The 20,771-nt window shown below is 41.0% G+C and overlaps 1 protein-coding gene across 1 annotated transcript; it reads right to left on the reverse strand.

The window, feature by feature from the left end:
* Positions 1-7,206: 7,206 nt before the first annotated feature.
* On the reverse strand, positions 7,207-16,452 carry dusp10 (dual specificity phosphatase 10). The gene is made up of 4 exons (XM_068577429.1): positions 16,310-16,452; positions 14,329-15,158; positions 10,700-11,068; positions 7,207-9,858 (listed from the first exon to the last, which is right to left on the reverse strand). Exons 2-4 carry the CDS (start codon positions 15,110-15,112, stop codon positions 9,593-9,595), a joined length of 1,419 nt encoding a protein of 472 aa, XP_068433530.1. The 5' UTR covers positions 15,113-15,158; positions 16,310-16,452; the 3' UTR covers positions 7,207-9,592.
* Positions 16,453-20,771: the final 4,319 nt, after the last annotated feature.

Genomic DNA, 20,771 nt, shown 5'->3' on the forward strand with positions numbered 1-20,771 from the left:
TGACTCAAATTCGATCTAAAAGAAGAGAGTCGCTCTCATATCTATTCAAGGACAAAGTTTTGAATGAGGTTCCAGTTACCATGGAAAAATCGTGCCTCTGTCCCGTAACCCAACGTGAAGCGAGCGGCAAGATTATACAGCGACAACATGCCTCGGTGCCACGCTGCTGTTAGTGTAATTCCAAAAGACGAGACGTCTCAGATGAAATAATAAACGTGTGAGAATACTGATGATTTCTGTGCCCGCTTATCGACGTATTCAAGGTGTCTTTGTATCCGATAGGTAGGGAGCCATGACAACAAGAGGAGCCTACTTTCATCATCACGCTCGTTTTCAGGCTTCATGATATTTTAGCCCCTGTGATTGAGTTGCAAGTTTATTAAACTCTGCAGCTGTTGTTTGTGAAGGCACCTAGGAAACAGAGGTAATTGATGGACCTATCGAGTTACACTCGCTGCATATGAAACCTCCGCGGCTGAGAAAGTCAAGGATACTAATATGAGCTCAACTTCAGCTCACTGTCGACACACAGAACAAATAGTGACAAGCTGAGTTACTACGAGTTGCTGTGAGTTATTGCATCTGTGTATGCACTCATGTGCATGCACCATACATACATGTAGAAGTGTGCACTCCTGCATGCCTGACTGAAAGGTCAGACTCTATTAATACTCAGATTTTTGAACTTACTGCCTTCAGTTGCTCTCTGAACAGAGCACCAAACTTGACATTTCTCACCACAGTGAGAATAAAAGATATGACTCCCACTTGGGAAAATGATAATGTACTGTTATGTATCTTTTAACACCAGAAGGCTGTTAGAAATGAGACCACAGAGGCGTAAATTAACACTCGAAGTTAATGTATACGTAACTGGTGGAAACGTATGATTCAAAGCTGTTTTAATATGATTTTGTCTTTGTATAAGGATATCTGAAGATTAAGTGACAAAACTCTCATGGACCCAAGGACCCATTCATCATATATTATATATATTTGTTCTGACTGAGATTTTCCCACTGCACTGAGCATTAAAGAGCATGAAGGATTATTATAAGTGATTTACTGCTATGTATATTTTAACAAAGAAATAGTGCGCTAAAAATAATCACATGCAAGAGTAAATTAACATTCAAAGTGTACATAGTTTGTATATAAGTGCAGTTTTGGTACAGGTTAAACTTTCAATTTCTTAATTTTCCTGACTGTTAAAACATTTTGTGTGATAATGTTAAATTCATAACGATGCGTTGAGTCTCATTCAGTGTGTGTGTTTGACTACTTGTGTGAGCACTTAGCAGATATGTGTGCCAGTAAAATGGGGTCTAAATTATTGTTTGGGTTTGCCATGCCCCCCACAGTGCAACATACTGGGTGGGTTGAATGTGTCATGAAGACTGTGGCGGGGGGTTTCCCAGTGAAAAGTACTGTCGATGGAAAGATGAGGAGGAAGGAGGGGGGTGGGCTGTTTTCTCTCTCTCTCTCTCTCTCTCTGGGGGTAAGGAGAGAGGAGGGCAGCCTGAGCGGGACCAGACAGACATGTATATATATATATATATGTGTGTGTGTGTGTGTGTGTGTGTGTGTGTGTGTGTGTGTGTGTGTGTGTGTGTGTGTGTGTGTGTGTGTGTGTGTGTGTGTGTGTATCGAGGCATAAATATAGATCAGGAAGTTCATAGTTGCAGATGTGGGTGTGACAAATTTCTTAAAATATTGTCTGGTTTTAGAAAGTAAAATGAGGAAATGGCGCAACTCAAAAGGTTTCAACAATTTCCCCTCAGGCTGGTGGTGCGATCAGCCTGAGCTGCCTTCATGTGTGTGTTGTGTGTGTGTGTGTGTGTGTGTGTGTGTGTGTGTGTGTGTGTGTGTGTGTGTGTGTGTGTGTGTGACACAGCAAAATAAGACCAGCAATTAAAAGAACTTATCTGGAGCAGAAGAAAGAGAAGAGTAGCACTGGGGAAATTAGGGACATGCAGCTCAGCTGCGCACATCACCCAAATTCGCTGGTGTGTCTTCAAATTTTCAGTCTCCTTTGTGCAGCAGTAACCGTGATATTGTCAACGCTTCATGTGCAATATCAATATTTTAAAAAACCAACAGAACTTTCACTCTTGGGTTGCAAAAAAAAGAATAAAACTGGTCTGGAGATACTAAGATACTAAATGAATGTTCTCCATAGGAATAAAAACTTACTGGATATGTCAGGCGGAGTGTTTTTACTGTCATGTGGTCTTCATTCAGCGGATGGTTTAATCTGCAAAACTTCTAGGATTTCTAGACCCTGTCGGCTTAAAAGTGACACATGAACGCTCATTCCTGATTCTTGAATTCTACCAAAACAATCCAGACTCACTTGCATTCTTTTTGCAGAGCTTTGTCTCGTATCTCATGGTTTGTATCAGTTGGCTCGGTTAACAAGTCGAGTCAAACCCAACAGCATCTTCTGCTTTTGAAGACCATGTGATACGACGGAAAGCCCCATTCAGCCATAACTCTTTTGTTCAACCACAGCAGAGAAAATATAATCGTTTTGATTTATTTTTAAACCATTGATAAAAGACCATATATGATCATACTTCATTTTTATGAATTATGTTTTGATATATATGTACAGTGTTGCTGTTTTTATATATTTCAGATGTATTCTATAGCTGCTAAAACCTGAGTGCAGTTGGAAATGACCCTAGATGGCTAAACTGTCACATTTATAAAAATGTCTAATAATAATGTGCACTGTTCCTGTAATTTAAAACTATAAATAAAATATATAATGAATAGATGTCATCGCAGGAAAGTCCCATAGGTGTATTTAATTACATTAATGATGTCTGCATTCCTCTTAGAGGAGCTGAGTCACTGCACATGTTATTAATTCCACCTGTGCTTTTCTATACATGAACAAGACAGAAAAAGAAAAGCATGACAGAAGCCCATTAGGTCATTAGGCTGACATAAATATCCCTCATCATGAACTCGTAGGTCACATGATGCTTATATTTCTTAGTCATATCTGAATATATATTTTTTTTGTCTGTCTTGCTTTTTGATGCAGCGATGGGTAAGCTCATACTCAACTCAAAGCTTATGTCTCATTTCGGTGCATGAATACAGTCTACCGTCCCTGTATCTGAATCATGAGGCCAATCCGAGCTGTTGCAGTACTGTGAGTATGCGCGGTAATGAAAGGGACTCGGTGGTGTCCGCGTCTCTCTGGTGGAGGACGCATCTCAAATGCGTCATGGCGTCACCACACTGAGGCCTGGCCTGTCTCTTGCGCCGTGGTCAGCGTGTGGCCAATACGTAACGAGACATGACACTTTAAAAGTCCAACATGCGCGATAAAAAAACACCGCCGCGCTCACTCTGCGAGCGTGAGGACTCAGCAGCTCCGGATGTTTTTATTTCGTCTCTGTGCATAGCCGCCGTTTGATATCATTCTGATGTTGCAGGATGAAATGTTTCTTCATTTGTTTTCCCCTCTCCCTCTTTCTGTCTCTCTCTCTCCTTGTCCTTCCCTGCCCTCAGCTGCTCTGTAGGTGGCATGTTTGCATCTGCTTATTTGCAGAGACATCACCATGGCGCCCGTGTCATGTCTACAGACCTCCTGTAATCTCCTTGGTTTGCTGTGTGAAATGGGCCGTGACCTCTTCGACTCTCTCTTTCTATCTATCTCGCTCCATCCTTCACGGCTCTGTTCTTTCTCTTTCTCTCTGTGATGCAGGGGGATAATGCATACTCACCAACCAAGGGCTGGCTGCAGAGAATCACAGGCCAGAACTCATTTACTGCAAGAATAAATCCTAGTGAGTGGAACAGTGGATACAGATAATCTTGACTGATCCACATCACATGAACACCAAACGTGGACAATCAAACATAACACAAAACTATGATTGTTGAACTAGTAAATACTTTGCTATAACTCGTCTTAAGAAACTTGTCTTGAACTTGTATTCTCTCTGCTGACCTATGGGGAGCATTTCCTCTGATTGCCAAACAAAGTCCAATTGTATAGAAGTCTATGAGAAAATTACCCAACTTCACTATGATGTCTGTGGTGTCATGGTCGCTCACTAATGTCTACACTCACTAATGTCCATTCTCACTAATGTCCATACTCACTAATGTCTATACTCACTAATGTCTATACTCACTAATGTCCATACTCACTAATGTCTATACTCACTAATGTCTATACTCACTAATGTCCATACTCACTAATGTCTATACTCACTAATGTCTACACTCACTAATGTCTACACTCACTAATGTCTACACTCACTAATGTCTATACTCACTAATGTCTACACTCACTAATGTCTATACTCACTAATGTCTACACTCACTAATGTCTACACTCACTAATGTCTACACTCACTAATGTCTATACTCACTAATGTCTACACTCACTAATGTCTATACTCACTAATGTCTACACTCACTAATGTCTACACTCACTAATGTCTATACTCACTAATGTCTATACTCACTAATATCCATTCTCACTAATATCCATTCTCACTAATGTCCATACTCAGATCATAACTTGAGTTTTCTTTCCAGAATTGTTTCACCTATAAAATAAAAGAATTAAAGTAAAATAAATAATATGATTTTGTGTCGACTGGACTAAACTGTAAGGGAAACTGATTGAGCACTTTCATACTTTCACTTTTCTTCCCATTTTCTTCTCGTTAACCTAAATCCGTACCGTGCTTTGACATATTTAGTTGTGAAGTAAATATGGGAAGCATTATTTTATGCATGAGTTGTAAGTGCAAAGTGCTGCTGTAGTTTCATTTAGTAAGGCCTTGGTGGGATGACGTGCGAGTGCATCTTCCTGTGACAGAGCGAGCAGCTTTGATGGTAACCAGTGCAGCAGTCCTCAGGCTCAGAGATCCTCTCTGCTTTATTTCACCGCCGCCTCTTGTGTGTGTGTGTCTGTGTGTGGAAAAGGTAGGTCCTCCTCTCAGGCCTGTGTTGCCTAATACGTCCATGCAGGGCTCGCTGGAAAGCGGCGTGCAGCAGCACAAAGATCAGGGCTATTCTGGTGCTGCCAGCCTGCCCAGTGCTGATAGGAAAGGATTAATGAGGCGGGGCACTCATCGCTTGTAATTAGAAACAACGCTAAAAACTATTTTTGTGCCTGTTCATATGGAGAGATCTTGACCCTCGGGCCAGCGTCCTCACACCCCTACGCCGCTGGCCATGAGGCGGTAGACGTCTGCGAAGTTGGAGTAAATATAGGCCCATAACTCCTGCAGCTATGTGACACACGGTTCAATGAAGGGGAGCGCAAATAATTCACAACTCTGGCCGTGTACTCTGCTGGATGCTCACATGTCAAGAGGCTTATAGAAGCTGTATCTTAAAATACACACTGCAGGACTTGTTTGTTGTTATTGATCCGAATATTCAGGGAGTCTTCTGTTGTTGTGTTGTTTTTGGGCTCCGGTTGTATAGTGGGGCCTTGGTCACATGACATATTTATCCCTCAATCTGTTGTTTCTCTTTAAATATCAAGATGTTTTTAATGTAATGTACTCATCGCTGACAGTGAATTTATGAGCAAAATATTGCTTATTTGCTGTCATGAAGCAACATTGTAAATCTTTTGTAGTTGTGTTTCTGTGTATCATATTAATGTCAGTCCAATATTCATTTTCCTTTTAATTCAGTTATAGTCTCCACAAACTCCTTTAGCTGCGAAATGCTCCACATCTTCAGAAACATATTTCTACTTCTTTCAGTGGCCAAAGAAACTTCCTCCATGTGTAACAGCGAGAAAACAAACCTCCAGGACACCAAACCAAACTTGAAGCCTCCTTGTTTATTTCAAAGCTCACAAGTAGGGATTACAAAATTACAGTGCTTCAATTGGAACAGTTCAAGGAGTAGTAGGAGAAGAGTAGGAGAGATGACAGACCAGTTGAGGAATCTTGAGCAAGTCATGCAAAAAGGTGTGGGAGAAGGCCTCCATTATAATAGCACCCTTTGTGGAAAAAAATAAATCAATCTGTCCGTAGGTCAGTGCAAAAATAGTAATGAATATATGCATACAAAGAAAATAGATATATATTTATATACTGTATATACTTGACCGTTGACTACAGACACAAAGAAAGATACAGAGACTTGTAGAGTGAAGCCCGTTACCACCGGAGCCTCTGAGCCCAAAGCAGAGACTCTTAAACAAGTCCAGTCATAAAGAGTGCACATCAAATATGACAGCTTGATTTTGTTCTAATACAGAACCGTGTTTCCAAATGAAAGGGAACAGACCCAGATGCCTCGTGGAGCTGTCAATCAGGCTATGACCTCTACAGACGGAGCAGTGTGGGAAAGACGGACAGCACCATAATGTCTGCGAGTGTCTGTCACAGACCAGGAGCACACAGCATGCTTCGTTTTCCAACCAGAGAGTAATGTACAGTACGACGGTTACATTGTTCAGTCAAATAGATCATTACATACAAAAGCCATGTGCCGCTGCGGTTGTAGGAACCAACAGATGGGACAAAAAGGTTCAATATTCCTAGATAACGTTGGCTCAGATGCTAAGCTCGCTCTCATTTTTTTTTCTTCTTTTTTTTTTGCAAATGGTGAATCACTAAATATAAATGCACAAGCTACAAATGTGTTGTAAATGGTAATTATATATCTTTTTTTTTATCATCATCAAATATATTGTGGAGCACCTTTAGACACCAATGACAACAGCAACAAAAATACACGTTGCCACACAAACATGTGTTGTTTTTTGTTTTTAGAACTTCTTTGTCGATAAGTCACACGTATAAAACTCACTTCAATCTGAGGCTGCAAACCGTCATTCATGCTCGAAATGTTCGCAGAGACCTCACAAAACTATTTCACAATAGTCGGGTAAAGAAATAACCTGTTACAATTTTATTTGCATAGCATGAATTTTCACATGAGGGATTTTTTAAGCTTATTGTTGTGAATGTTGTTGTAAAGCCTTACCAGGTGCACTGTATATTTGTATTCACTACACTATGATAACTTCTTGCATTATCCTTCATCTTGCTGACAGACACACGTGATCACTCTCCAAACGCTCGGGGTCAGATGTACTTTTGAAGATAAAATGATTCACAGAGGGTGTATTGCAATATATATATATATATATATATATATATATATATATATATATATATATATATATATATATATATATATATATATATATATATATATATTCTTTTTTGTTTTGCTTTGACCATGATATCATTAGCTCTGTGCTTCATTTTCATCTTTGTTTTCATGCAAACAATTGAGAGCTGAACAGAAACCAGAAGAACATATGAACCGAAACCAAAATTTGGAAGGAAGCTGCTTCAAGTCAGCTTGGTGAAATATAGGTCAAAGCTTGTAACTGTCAGTTTATTTAATCTGAATTTCATATTAAAACTGCAGTGGAAGGACCACATGTTCTTTTATGTCTTGGGAACTTTGACAGCCCTTTGGGATTTATTAGATCAAAACCAAATCACCGATGTGTACTCAAACAAGTCTCTAAAATTGAGATCTATATTTTTCCCGTGAAAATGCTCACTTTAGGTATGGCCATGCACACAGTCATTTCAACAAGACGAGGTCTTAATACTGTGTGCCGAGTGATTTACAGGAAGTTAAAAACACATGCATCCCACCTGGGTAAGAAGTTTCCCCTTTTGACATTTTTACTAAAGCTGCCACCTGCTGAGACCGTTTAAAATCGCTGAGGCTGAAATGCCAAATTTTGATTCTTTTCAGCAACAGTGCAAAAATCTGCAGTTAGGATCAGAGTGTAGGCAAAGTAGCACGAACAAGTTGAGCATTTATTCAGCCTGTCTCTTCATATCTATCGACATTCGCCGTTATATGAGTCATCAGTGATTATATTCAGGTGTAACAGGATGAAGATAAACTTCATGAGCCTTTACTACACTACTATTTAGTGAGGAGTTTATTTGCAATTTACATTGGTATTCAAATTCCCCTTCAAATGCCACCACGAGATCAGAGTTACATAATGAGCATTTTAACCTCAAGGCTTTGAATGCTATGTTCTCAAATTCTGCATATTAATCGGGAACAGCAGAAAGAAATCTGTCTGTCACTCTGAGACCGAGAGCTGCTTTTTTACATCTGGGAGTCAAAATTCGACCTCGGTGTGTTCTGCATCTGTCTGCACGTGATGGTGTACCATGCGCAGGCCCAGTGGTGACACATGAATTAAGGCATTGATAGAGGCACTAGAACAGCACGTGACAGCAGCGCTCGCCTAAGCAAGGCAGAAGAGCTCACTTAAATGTAGCTTAGTGTCAGCGACAAGGAGTTGCAAAAGATTAGACAAGGGTCACACTGCTCTACTGTACCACCACCGTCACACGACACTGCGACCCACGGCAGAAAGACAACGTTTGTTTGAAGTCTGGACCTCAACTCTGCTGCTACCTTAATATGGACTAAATCATAGCTCAAAATGTAGGGCTTTGACACAAACAAATGTAGCTACATAGGGACTCGGTTGAGTTCATTTCAACAGAGCTGGGAGCAAAAAGAACAGAAGCAGGCAGTGAAATCCCTCCGTTCTGTTACATTAAACATCACCTGTAGCCCTGTTTTACAATATTCACTGATTATTTTTAAAGTATTCTTTTCTCTGCCAGCAGCCATGCATAAAAAAAGCTCTTATGGCTGTCTGGTAATATATACTGTGTATTGCTAAAAATATATGCATATGTGGATGCAGGAATGGCAAAACGAAGATACTGAAGCAAACACACAAACTATGAATCTGTGGCTCTGATGACTTCCATCAACCCAGAAGCTGCACAAAAATAAAAACCCTCTTGGACACTTTCTCTGCGCCAAATATTACAGCATAACTGTATGCACCATGAACATATAGAACTGAACAACAGTAATTACATTAACATTAAAATGGTATTTCAGCAAAGAGCTGGAAATGTTTCGTCATCATTACATCATTATCATTATATACATATAAGATCAAGGTCTCAGTTGCATTCCACTCTGAAATTATTGCACAGTAAGCCACTGTGGGCTCGTCATGGTCACCCCCATAAACCCCTGTATAAAAATAGAACAACAACATTAACACACCAAACAAGTCTTCTTCTTTTTGTTTATCTTTTTTTTTCTTCTTTTTGACAGGCACTGCCGTGGCCAACCCGTCTGAGTCTGCAAACAGAAGCTGTGTGCCACAGTGTGAGCTTCAAGAGTGTCTCTTGTCAGTAATTGCCCCTAAGCACATAGAATATCTTTTCCAAACCAATTTGCTTTTCCCTCATGTTTGCTCCTCTAAATCACAATGGAAAGCTTCCCGCTGACCGTCGTCTCCTCCTGGACTTCGGCCAGGTCCAAACAGTAGGGATTTTTGGCATTTCTCATCACCACTGACCCAGAGCATTGGGACTCTAGAGAGTCCAAGATGAGCATGAGGAGATTCAAGAAGAATACAGTGGCTCTCATAGTCCAACCTAGCTCATAGAGCAGCCGAGCTCTCTCAAGAGAGAACAGTGAGAGTGAGTACAAGTGTGAGCGTCGTGTCCAGAGGGTTCGTTTAGACAACAGTTTCTACACCAATCAGCTTTGGCGTGAGGATTCGTGGCGTTATTCCGTTGTTGAGGTCCTCCTCGAACTCTAACAGCTGGCCCATGAAGTTGAGGTTCGGGGAGATGATGGGCCTCCTGGTTTTGACAAACTTGTAGGCGTCTGTCATGGTCATCCAGGTGTGCTTCATCAGATAGGCTATCACGATGGTGGCTGAACGAGACACGCCTGCCTGGCAGTGGATCAGAAGGCCCATACCTGCTTGATGTGCTTCCTCTGCAGAGAGGAACATTGAAACAATTAGAACATAATCCAGTAAATGCTTTGTTCCCTGGGGGGAAGTTTAGTCACGACATTTGAAGAGATATCATTCACATGTCCTTTGTGACCAGACGTCTGTCTAGTTCTCGTTATTGAACCTCAGTATTATTATTATTATTATTATTATTATTATTATTATTATTATTATTATTATTATTACCAACTGACATGAATCTGTAGCATGTAGAGTATTGATATCTTAGTGCTCGGTTTCAGACTTATTCTGTGATCAGATAGTTCTTCATTAAAATTATAATTTGGCCAGATTGTGTGTAATTTGGGGAAATAGATTTATCTAAATACAATCTAAAACAAACGCAGTATAGATTTTGCTATGAACATGTAACATTTAAGATTACCATCTTTTGCAAAATGACAAAACTATACCCAGCCATACATTATTCATTTTCTAACCATTAACTACTCATATTTATTTAGCACCACAGTTGACTGCCAGCATGTACTGGCCAAAAGCACCCTGGAAGCACCCTTTTGCAATTTAACGACAGATAAACATACATAACAACAATGTGCATTGCTTTTAGGCAGTTTGTAACTCAACCAACTCAGTTTTTAACATCCCAGTGACCCTTGATCCCATTATTGCCTTGTGGCCTCGTGAAAATAAAACTGCTTCAGGCCTACAAAATATATTGATATCGAACTCTAAACTCTCAATTATTCTTTGGTTTGTTTGCTGAAAGCTCTCAAGTAGACTTTGCAGTGTCTTAAAAGGTCACGAGACCTTTTGTGTTAGCTTACACTTCTGCAGTGAAAACAGTGGAAGTTTTCATACCGATGAATTCAAACGCCTCCTCAAAGTACTGCCGCAGGTTCTGCTTGTTGCTGTCTGTGGCGGGCAGACGCTTGTAGACGAAATAGCCCGTGTCGTAGTGGAAGAGTGGCAGGTGGGTGGTCACGTTTAGGATGTAGCCAATGTTGAAGCGCTGCAGCAGGTGGATGTCCTGAGCGTCGTGCTCGTTCCCCAGATAGAGGAAGGGCAGGATTGGTGTCAGCTCTGCGTTCTCTATGTCTGGCGTGGAGGGCAGGGAGTGAGGTAGCGGCCCGGTCAGGCCAGCAGCAGCACCGGTGTCCAAGCCCTCGTGAAGGTGCAGCGAGTGCTCGCACAGGTTCTCATGGCTCTGCCTGAAGCAGCTAAGGCCTCCTGTGAACACAAACGGAAAGATTGTGACGATTGTGCAGTGCGTAGGCTTTGTATTTGGTAGACAGGGTGAGCAGGAAGTCAAATTCCTTCACCAAATATTGAATAGAACTGCCCACCGTCATTTTCATATTTACTTCTACTACTTCTTCTACTTTTCTTACATTTTTGCCCTTTCTGATTGCAAAGTGAACCTTGTTGGTCTCCTTACCATGGTTATGGGTTCAATTCCCACTGGAGCCCTCTGTGCTAAAAATACATGCACCACATGGCACACGTTACAACTGACTGGAACAAGCAAGCTTTGTATACACGTCTGATAAGAGCAAGGACAACTGGCGTTAATATGACAGAAATGTCCAAATTTCCAGACTCCACTGTTACTTTTGGTTGTAATTTGAATATCTCCATTTGGATAATAAATCAATATCAAAGGATCGGCAGTGTTTCCATTTGCAACAACTAATTTCAAAAAGGAGATAAGCAGCCAAAAATAACTACTTAAACAGTCTCCACTTAATCACAGAAGAAATCCCCCTCGTTAATCTGCCAGTAAATGGACGTATTAAATGTTTAATATACTTCTCACTGGATATCTGCACTTCTCCAAATAACTGGTTTGCACCTGTTGCAAGCGATGCCATAGGCCAAAGTTTCCCTTCAGCACAAGAGTTGTGGGGAGCGGTGGAAAGTGTCAGACAAACACAGTATCAGTTCATGTATTGTTCATGTTGCAAGAGTAGACATCATGCCATGTGAGGTCATCGCACAACTTCCCCACTGGTGACCGGACAGGTGGGTTCACCATAAAACAGCCATTGTCACCCATGAACAAAGACATTAACCTGATGTTGTGCGGCTAGTGGAAGAGCTCTGTCATGGGATGTTGTGGTAATACTAACACTGTGGTAAATAGAAGAAAGGGACATATATACATGTTCTCTGACAACAAAGTCAACAACGATTTGGGGGAATCGATACACATATTTTGACAGATTTTTATGTTTTTTCTTAACATAAAGCTGCATTAATGAAAACCATTTTATCTGTATTTAAAAACCCAACAATATCTCATAAAACCTTTTTAAAAACACAATGTCTTTATCGCACATAAAATATATTCAGAATGCCACGATTAAATACATTACAAGATCAGAATTTCTGACAATTCAATTTTAACAGGCTCTATTTTCCTTCCTCTTCGTGGTTGAATAGAAAAAAAAATCTAAAAACAATATTCATTTATTTTTGGGGCACTTTTATGCATTTCCATTTTATTACCTTAGAAATGTGTTGCTGTGTTGGCAAACCTTTTTGCAGACACAGAATAACATTAGTATTGATTTGTAGGAGAATTGAAGTCCAATATTTACTATATTTTATCTCTATTTTGGTCTCAACCAACTCCTGAAAGAAACATCTGGCTCTTTAGCTGCTAAATGCTCGTCTACCTTCACCTACGAGTCCCTACCTTTGTCTGTCGTTTGGGGTTCGATGCGTTTATCAGAGCTTTTTCACCGCAAATGAGGTTAAATGAGACAGGAAAAACAATACATGTGTAGCCATAAAACCATCCAATGAGCTAAACTAACCTCTAAACTATGGAACATTTGAGCCAAGACAACATCTTATGGCTCGCATCAACAAACAGTGAACTTCCTATTTCCGGACTGAACCACAGTCTTTCTTTTCAGGTCGAACTCAGCTGATAAATAACTCTTCATAGTAAGCTGATAATAACAGAATCTCCAGGGGCAGCAATGAGATGAAACCTGTCGAGTGTGACCGTCTGTCATTATCATCTGACTAAACTCCAAGAGGAAAACATGAAAACTGATCACTTTCATATACCACAGGCTCAGTTCCTGCTAAGAAAAGCCTTGCAAAGCCTCTCACACCACAGACCTGCTGTTTTCAGTGCTTACCCTAAACCTTCCGACCCTGTTGACATGTTGTTTATGGCATTTCTGACGGATTAAATTGAAGTTATTACTGCTCTTGGCTCCAACAGGGCAGAAACGCAAGTTTTTGTGTTTCTATTGGAGCAAACAATCACGCCACAAACGTATTGCGATGAATTATGACTAAGAGATGCTGGTAACTGAGAAAACACTGAGTAAATTATTTAATTGCATTCATACGGGCATGGTCCAAATATGTCACTATTACTCCTGCTTGTAATAACAATGATCTGCCCACTTCCCCTTGATAAAGAATTAGCATGTATTTTGAGCAAATGAAGAATGAATCACCTATACGTTTAGAAATAAATAAAGAAGTATTCATGCCAGCATTGCACATGTTCTGCTTAGGGCTGGTTTTGTTTTTATGAGTTGGTAACATTTTATCCATTAATTGATAGATCCAAAGTATTTGATTATCAGACACCAACATAGGAGGTGATTCCAGACCTGAAAAAGGACTTGTAATATAAATAAAAGTTTGGCTAAGCCATTTAAAAGAGAAGGTCTTGCATGTTGCAAACCAGGGGAAGAATGAGCGAGACAGTCCGCCTGTTCCTCCTACTGAGACTTTACACAGACACCGATGCAGGATGAGAGACTGGAGAGGAGCCTCGTCCATCAAAGCCCACAGGAGGACCAGAGGACCAGGACAAAAAGAGAGATCAAGTTGCTGTGATCCTACGGCTAGACGTTGACTGGGAGGCATTCAGAAAACACTCGACCCCCAACACAACACACTGCTCAAGCTTCAAACACACACACACACACAGTAAAGATAGAAAACATGGCAGCAGCCCAGGTTCTGCCATCTCAATCGGCTGCTTTATTTACTTAACAGCTGCGCTCACTTCCTGCAAAATGCTTAATAAGTGTCATATAGAAAGCTGGTGACGAGCTTGTGCATATGTTTACGTATGAGGGATTTAGATTGAGTGTGCATAGGCTTAATGCAAAAGCCGTTTGTATATGGTAACCACTGTAATGTTTTAAGAACAAAGCTCACATGCAACTACAACCAGTGTGTTCACAGGCAGTATTCTGTGACCAAAGCAATAAAGGTCAAAGGTTAACAGGCTTTACACACACTACACATTATTTTGCCGCCACATTAGTTTCATATCCAGCTTATTCAGCCACGAAGCATCTACCACTTCTAAATCTTACTTTCCTTTCAGATGTCTCAACTGATTTACTTCCTCCAGAGTCAAACTCATGCCTATAAAACTCTCTCCCCTTTTTATGCAAGACAGCCTTATTTATTCTGCCCTCTTAGTCTTGACAAACCTACTTCGGTGTTACCTTTGAGGATGATGGGGTCCTTGCCCTCCCTCCTCAGTGACTCCAGGACCACATGCAGTGGCTGGGAGAACGTCAGCCGGCTGGGGTCCATGGTGCTCTCATCGTAAACCACAATCTCTTTGGAGAAGATGCCCTTATAAGAGTCCTTGCCCTGGCGGCAGGAGATGAGGTCCAGCACAGTGATCTTGCCCTGCTGCAGCCGCCGCCGGCTGATCTTGTCGGAGCAGTTGATGTGCACGGCCCCCCGGATGTGGCTCTTGTTGTACTCCATGAAGGGCCGGCAGTCGATGATGACCGGCACAGGCCCCACGGGGTGTCCCATGGGGCAGCAGGTCATCCGTCTGGCCAGCTCATTGGGGTGGATGACCCTCACGCATGACAGGGCCTTCGGGGTGCCCGGGGCGAGGCTGGGGGTGCTTAATGCTTCGTGGTTGCTGACCATAGGGGTGGGGGCCCCGGCATAGCTGAGGTTGGGGCTGCTGGCACTCACCTGGCTGTGGTTGATGCTCTGGTTGTCCTTCTCATAGGTAGTCACTGAGCAGCAGCTGGCACTGCTGCATCCACACGACAACGAGCGCGTGGAGCCCTTGGATGAGGGCATATACGTTACAAGATTGGCCGTCGCCCGGATCTTCACCACGGTGGTGCTGATGACGGTATTGTTGCTGCTGCTGGTGGAGATGGAGTCCAGGTAGCTGGTGTCCAGGCGCAGTTGGAGTTCCTGAGGTCGGATCGGCCTTGGCAGAGCCACCACAATTCTGTCGTCAAGAGGAGATGGAGGCATGGGGACGCCGAGGGCTGGACGGTTACGGAGAAGTCAACAAGCCGCTCTGTGGGCAGAGATGAGACAAAATATGAGGCGAGGATTGAAAGATCTTTGAGACGCTCAATGAATTCTGCATCTACACTGATTCAGATCAGAGCTGCGAATGGGGGAGCAGAGTGCCTGAAGAGCGGACTCCTGTCTGTTTGATCAACATGCAAATTAGAAAACGGCCACTGAAGTCAAATATTAGTAGTGTCAATACCTGCAGGGCAACACCCGACTTAGTGGGGAAATTTAGGCGTGACAAACTGGCCACTAATAATAAACAGTGAAATCATTACAGAGTCTCGTGTAACTGAATCACTTTGAGTGTAAGTAATGTGAATCATCCTCCAGATACTGTACTCTGTGTGTGTGTGTGTGTGTGTGTGTGTGTGTGTGTGTGTGTGTGTGTGTGTGTGTGTGTGTGTGTGTGTGCGTGCGTGCGCGCGCGCGTGCGTGTGATGTTGAATTTTTCATCCCAACTCTGTTCTGTCTGATCCAAAGCTTTTATAACAAGAGAGGGGAGAAAAAAAGAGAAAATACTGCATCAACGCCGCAGTTGGGTCTCTCCCCCAGCTGGAAAAGTCAGAGTGAAAAAAAGAGGGGAGGCAATTCCTTTTGATCGCCAGCCTGAGCGTTTTAAAACCATGTCATCCCGGGATATTATGTAAAGACACCCGCCGAGCACTGCCTGTCCCGGCCATTGCCGTCCTTTTAGTACGGTGCAGGTTCAGCCGAAGCAGATATCATTCATGGCCAAATTCATTGAAGAAACCGGCATGAGAACGTGCCGAGAATGTGATCAGGCTCTCAGGACGAGACGAACTGATCAGATGAGCTGAACACTGGAGGAAATTCAATTTCACAGCCCTGTGTTAAATATATTAAAACATGTACCAAATTTTTTTTAAAAAATCCGATGGTTGCATTTTAAGGTCGGGGATTGCAACTTTGACGCAATGGTGGGATGTAATAAATGAAACAGCTGGAATAAAACACTTAATTCATATAGCCTACATATCACCAAATAAACTACTAATCAGCTCAAAATGGTAGCAGCAATTTGGTATTCCTCTTCATTAATAATAGAAGGACATCTCTATGACTGTGCATTTCAAAAACAACTTGTGCCTTGGACACTAATTCCCGAACTTGACTTGTATTTCAGCTTACCGGTGTGTGTCGCGGTGCACTGTAGACGGATTTATTATCTCCGCTCGGTGACAACGTTGCCTCCATTCAGTCCGTCCCAGTGTTGTGGCTCGGCAACATTTTTTTTTTAGTACTTTTACCCTGCTCCCCAGCAATAATATTGAAGGAAGTCTACCAGCCTACAGAAGTTGCGCAGCGGGATTGACGCGAGTGCGAGCCAATGCGCGGCTTCATTAATATTAAATCCGATCCTTTTTTTTACAGTGAGGTCCGGCCCCGCGGTGGGAGGGGTTTGGCCGAGATGTCTGCCTCTGTGGCTGGGTGGGGAGAGGAGGGGGATGTCGCTTGAACTGCCTTCAGTCCCACGAACGAGCAGGGATGATGTCACTGGCAACCAATCAAAAGTCTCTCCGGGAGGCTCGATGAAGAAGACACGGTGCCTTCACGTGCTGCTCGAAACTCTTAACGTATATAGAGCAAGATGGAGCTTTATTATGAGAATATAATCGAAGAATATAATAGCTGTGTGCAGCGGTGGCAGATGACATTAAAGTAAAAGCAAATTACACATGTAAATGACGTGTTCAATGAAACGTCGTAGATCACATGACACTGAAGACATGTTGACATGTCACGGTAAGAAAAGCACATGTGTAAATAGTATAGTAGAATAAACCAAGGTCCTGTTGAACATGATGGCTTACTGTCACACTGTCATGGTTTATAGGGCTCTTGAATAGAATGGATCTATTGTTACTGTTATTAGTAACAACAGTGTTTTTTTTCTGCTAACCTTTCACTAAATCGAAATATGTCTTGTTTTTTAAATATCCTGCCAAATAATATTTGAAGAAACGGGCGAACAATTTGGCCAAAATTGTGACTTGCGTGAAAGAAGAAATACCAACAAAATGTAATTTAATTTAAATGAAATCAAACACACCTGTTTTCAATATAGGTCTAAATGTGTGTCTTTTAGGTGAAATATTTCACTGTTCTCTATCTGTTCATTCCCTGTATATTTCCTCACTGTCTCAAATGAATCTTCTGAAGGCCTGCTGAGCTGGCTTGACGACATCTGCACCTTTATAAACAAAGAAACCGCTTATACATTTTCAAATTCCTTCGCATAATGCTTTTGTGGGATCTTTGTCTTTCTAGTTTTCCTCAGGTTACAGCTACACTTCAGTCATGAACAGTGTACACACATGATCTGGATATAGATTATATGCATCTATTCTGGGAAGGTTTACACATGTAATGTCCCAGCAATGCATTGGTAAAGTTCACATTGAATATAAATGTTACTCAAACATATGATAAAACCATGATGATGAGTCCTAATAAAACCAGTTAACCACGCTGAGATAAACAGTGCAGCAGGAGTGAATCCTAAAATCTGGAAATGAGTATTTTATGAGTATAGTAGGAATTTGTATTTCTGCACGTCTGATTTCTCGTCTCGAAGTCAATTGGTTTCTTTAAATGTTTTTGTTTTGTTTTGTTAGATGCCTCAGACATTAGTGGTTAACACAAGCTTAAGACATTTTAATGTTTTGTCCTATGATGTAAAATGTGTCAGCAGACATTTTTGTCGAGGGAAGCAGTGCGATGATAACTTCCGGGGTTGGCACACAAAAAGACGTCATCCGTGCAACACTCTATTCCCGGTTGAAATAACAGAACTTTAAGGACATGAGACACTTCAGGCAGCTGTGAGTCACACGTCTGACAGACTGCAAGTTTGCTGCTTCATTACCTCACATACTCTTTTTTTCCATTTAAAAACATCAATTGACCTTTCCTTTTAAAGCTCTGAGGGATACATAATGGCTCTTTGAAAGAGTAAAATGACCAACCTGCTGTGACTGTAACTATTATAAAATAATGAAAATGAAGATCTGTGTAAGACAACAAAAGTGACCTGTATCTGAGATGGGGAGGTAACATTATTGGTAGTAATAAGTACTGAAGGTGTCTTTGGCAGGAGAGACATTAAGCAAGTGCCAAGTTGGCTGTCTGTGCAGTCCCATATGACAGGAGGACCCATGTTGCGGTGAAAAGGTTTTGCTGGCCTCAAACCCCAAATATAATCTGAGCTCTCTATTTATCCTCATTGGCAAACTGAAACAATGCAGGGGATGTATTATTGCCTCTATTATTAGCTTTCTGTACAGTTATTTTTAAATGGACACAGCTGATCAAAGCCGATTCAGATTGGATTCCCAGCTACTCCTGTTTCACTTGTGATGAAGGGTAAATGAACAAGGACCCCCTGCCGCCACAGGAGACTCAAAAGTTTGGTGTTTGTTTTTTAGTTCAGGTCTTTACACTACCTGAAGGCCCCGTAGTTCTCCAACACATTTGTAAAACAGCTGTTACTATCACTGTCCCTTTATTTAAATTGTAAGGTGATTCTCCGTAGCTATTTTTTACTTTACTTTAAACTGTAAATACTTATAGGATATAGGATATACTTATCATGTTACATTTCAGAGGGAAGTGTTGTACCTTTTACTCCACTATACACTATGTTATTGTATACTCCCTTACTAGTTACTAGTTACTTTTCAGCAGAAGATATTACAAAGAAAACGTAAGACCAGTTTAAAAACACAATCCATTGTAAATAATTAAGCCCAATAATATATATATATATATATATATATATATATATATATATATATATATATATATATATATATATATATATATATATATATATATATATATATGTAATGCTTCTGAACCTTTACTAAAGAAGGATTTTAAATTCAGCACACAGGATTTGAAAACATCTATTCTCCCAAACGAAAACGACGATAGCATATACATGTAATATTTTAGATATTGTTACACAGTAATAATGGTAGAACTGTGAGTTGAAGAGTCTTTTAAAATGAGAAGCAGATGAGATCTGTTGGGAGTACAAACATTGGATGCAACAGGATCTGAGCAGTCATGTAAATTCAACCAGTTCTGCCTGTGTGGCTGGTTTCATTCAGACAAATGTTTGTCAAGCTGACGCCATAATATTCTCTCTGGCTGTTGTCAAAGTTTTTACATCCAATGAGAGGCTTATTTCATTTCAGACTGAATGAATGGCAGACATCAGAGAAGATGAGATTGATTACCGATAACGAAGTCAGCACCATCAAATCCTTTTTACAGGTTTGATGGTGCTGATGGCTTTGATCAGGAGTTTAGTGTGATCATGACGTCATGTTAATGATGTGGACCGAGAACAATTCAGATGTTAATTCGTTACCTGGAAGTGGTTCCTAGAAGCACTCAATTGTAATTTAACCGGGATGAAAGATTTCTGAACCAGAATAGGCATATGTCAATGCTGTTTACTAAAAAATACATGTATATAGCTTTTCTAAATAAGTATGTTAGTTATGTTCATTGGCGACATTAGAGTAGGAATAGCTACCAGGTTTTGGGGGAGAACACAGTTGCGATCCAGTGATAAAAGTCCTTGCATTTGCAGTATTACGGACCAAGTGTCTTTCTGGGGAGAAAAAATACAAGCTTCTCACAGTTGCTGAGGCATTTCCATCACCCAGCAGGTGTTGGTCTGCCAGAGAGGGTAGGCGGGGCTACCGTAACAGACTGAAGTTGCATACTTTTTTTTACGGCCTCTATTAGCGTTAGCAACACGGTTTCAAAAGCAGATTATAGATGACTAAACTTCAAAGAACAAAACTGACAACTAACTGACGCCACACAGTCAACACTGTTTGGATCTCTGGGAAACTCCTAAAAGGCATTCAAGCACTTTTGGACAGGTGTCCATGCTCGCCGAGGTAACGCTAACCCAGTTTGCTCAAGTCATGCCTTCACCAATGGGCTATTCTCACCGAACCACTTTAGATCGATGCCTAGCATAAACCAATTGTATCTGCCTCAAACAGCTTTGCAGGCGGGTCTCACCAAGAAATGCAGTGAGTCATATTAATTAAGTACCACTTATGACTGTAGGTGTCGTCAAAGAGACCGAGACAGAGATCTTTGAGATTCTAACTTGAGCAAAGGCCATGTTTATCTCTAACCATAAGCAGCTGCTTGAGGCATAAATCATCAAAGTTTAAACATGCTTTATTTTCTACGGATGACATTGTACCGGGTATACTGATATAAAGATGTCATTTCAAACAGACAGGTTGCTTATATTGGCCCAGAAGTAAACAACACGCTTTAAGACGTATGGCTTTTAAACATTTTAAACACTTTTTGTTATCATTTTATTAGCTCAACTAGCCACAATATCTAACATATATTTTGATTTGTTCTCCTTTCAAATGTCAGGGAGGTACTTTGTACTATTTCAGAGTTGAAAAAAAAAAATCTCTTTTCAATATTTGATGCTTATTTCCTTTTTGTGATGTTGCTCTAAAAATGGCAGGTTGCCAGATTTAAATTAATGCCAGTGATCTCTTCATTTTGTTGTCACAGGAAACTGGGAGCAGGTGAATGTTAA

The sequence above is a fragment of the Clinocottus analis genome, unplaced genomic scaffold (assembly GCF_023055335.1).
Source record: "Clinocottus analis isolate CAN_PGR_092001 unplaced genomic scaffold, fCliAna1.0.p SCAF_15, whole genome shotgun sequence".
NCBI lineage: Eukaryota > Metazoa > Chordata > Actinopteri > Perciformes > Cottidae > Clinocottus > Clinocottus analis.

Excerpts from the sequence above, each read along its gene's own strand:
- dusp10 (XM_068577429.1), bottom strand. The coding sequence starts at position 15,112 with ATGCCTCCATCTCCTCTTGACGACAGAATTGTGGTGGCTCTGCCAAGG. Across the intron at positions 11,069-14,328 it reads GGACCCCATCATCCTCAAAG|GAGGCCTTAGCTGCTTCAGG; the intron begins GTAACACCGAAG and ends TTGTGTTCACAG. Across the intron at positions 9,859-10,699 it reads GGAGGCGTTTGAATTCATCG|AGGAAGCACATCAAGCAGGT; the intron begins GTATGAAAACTT and ends TCCTCTCTGCAG.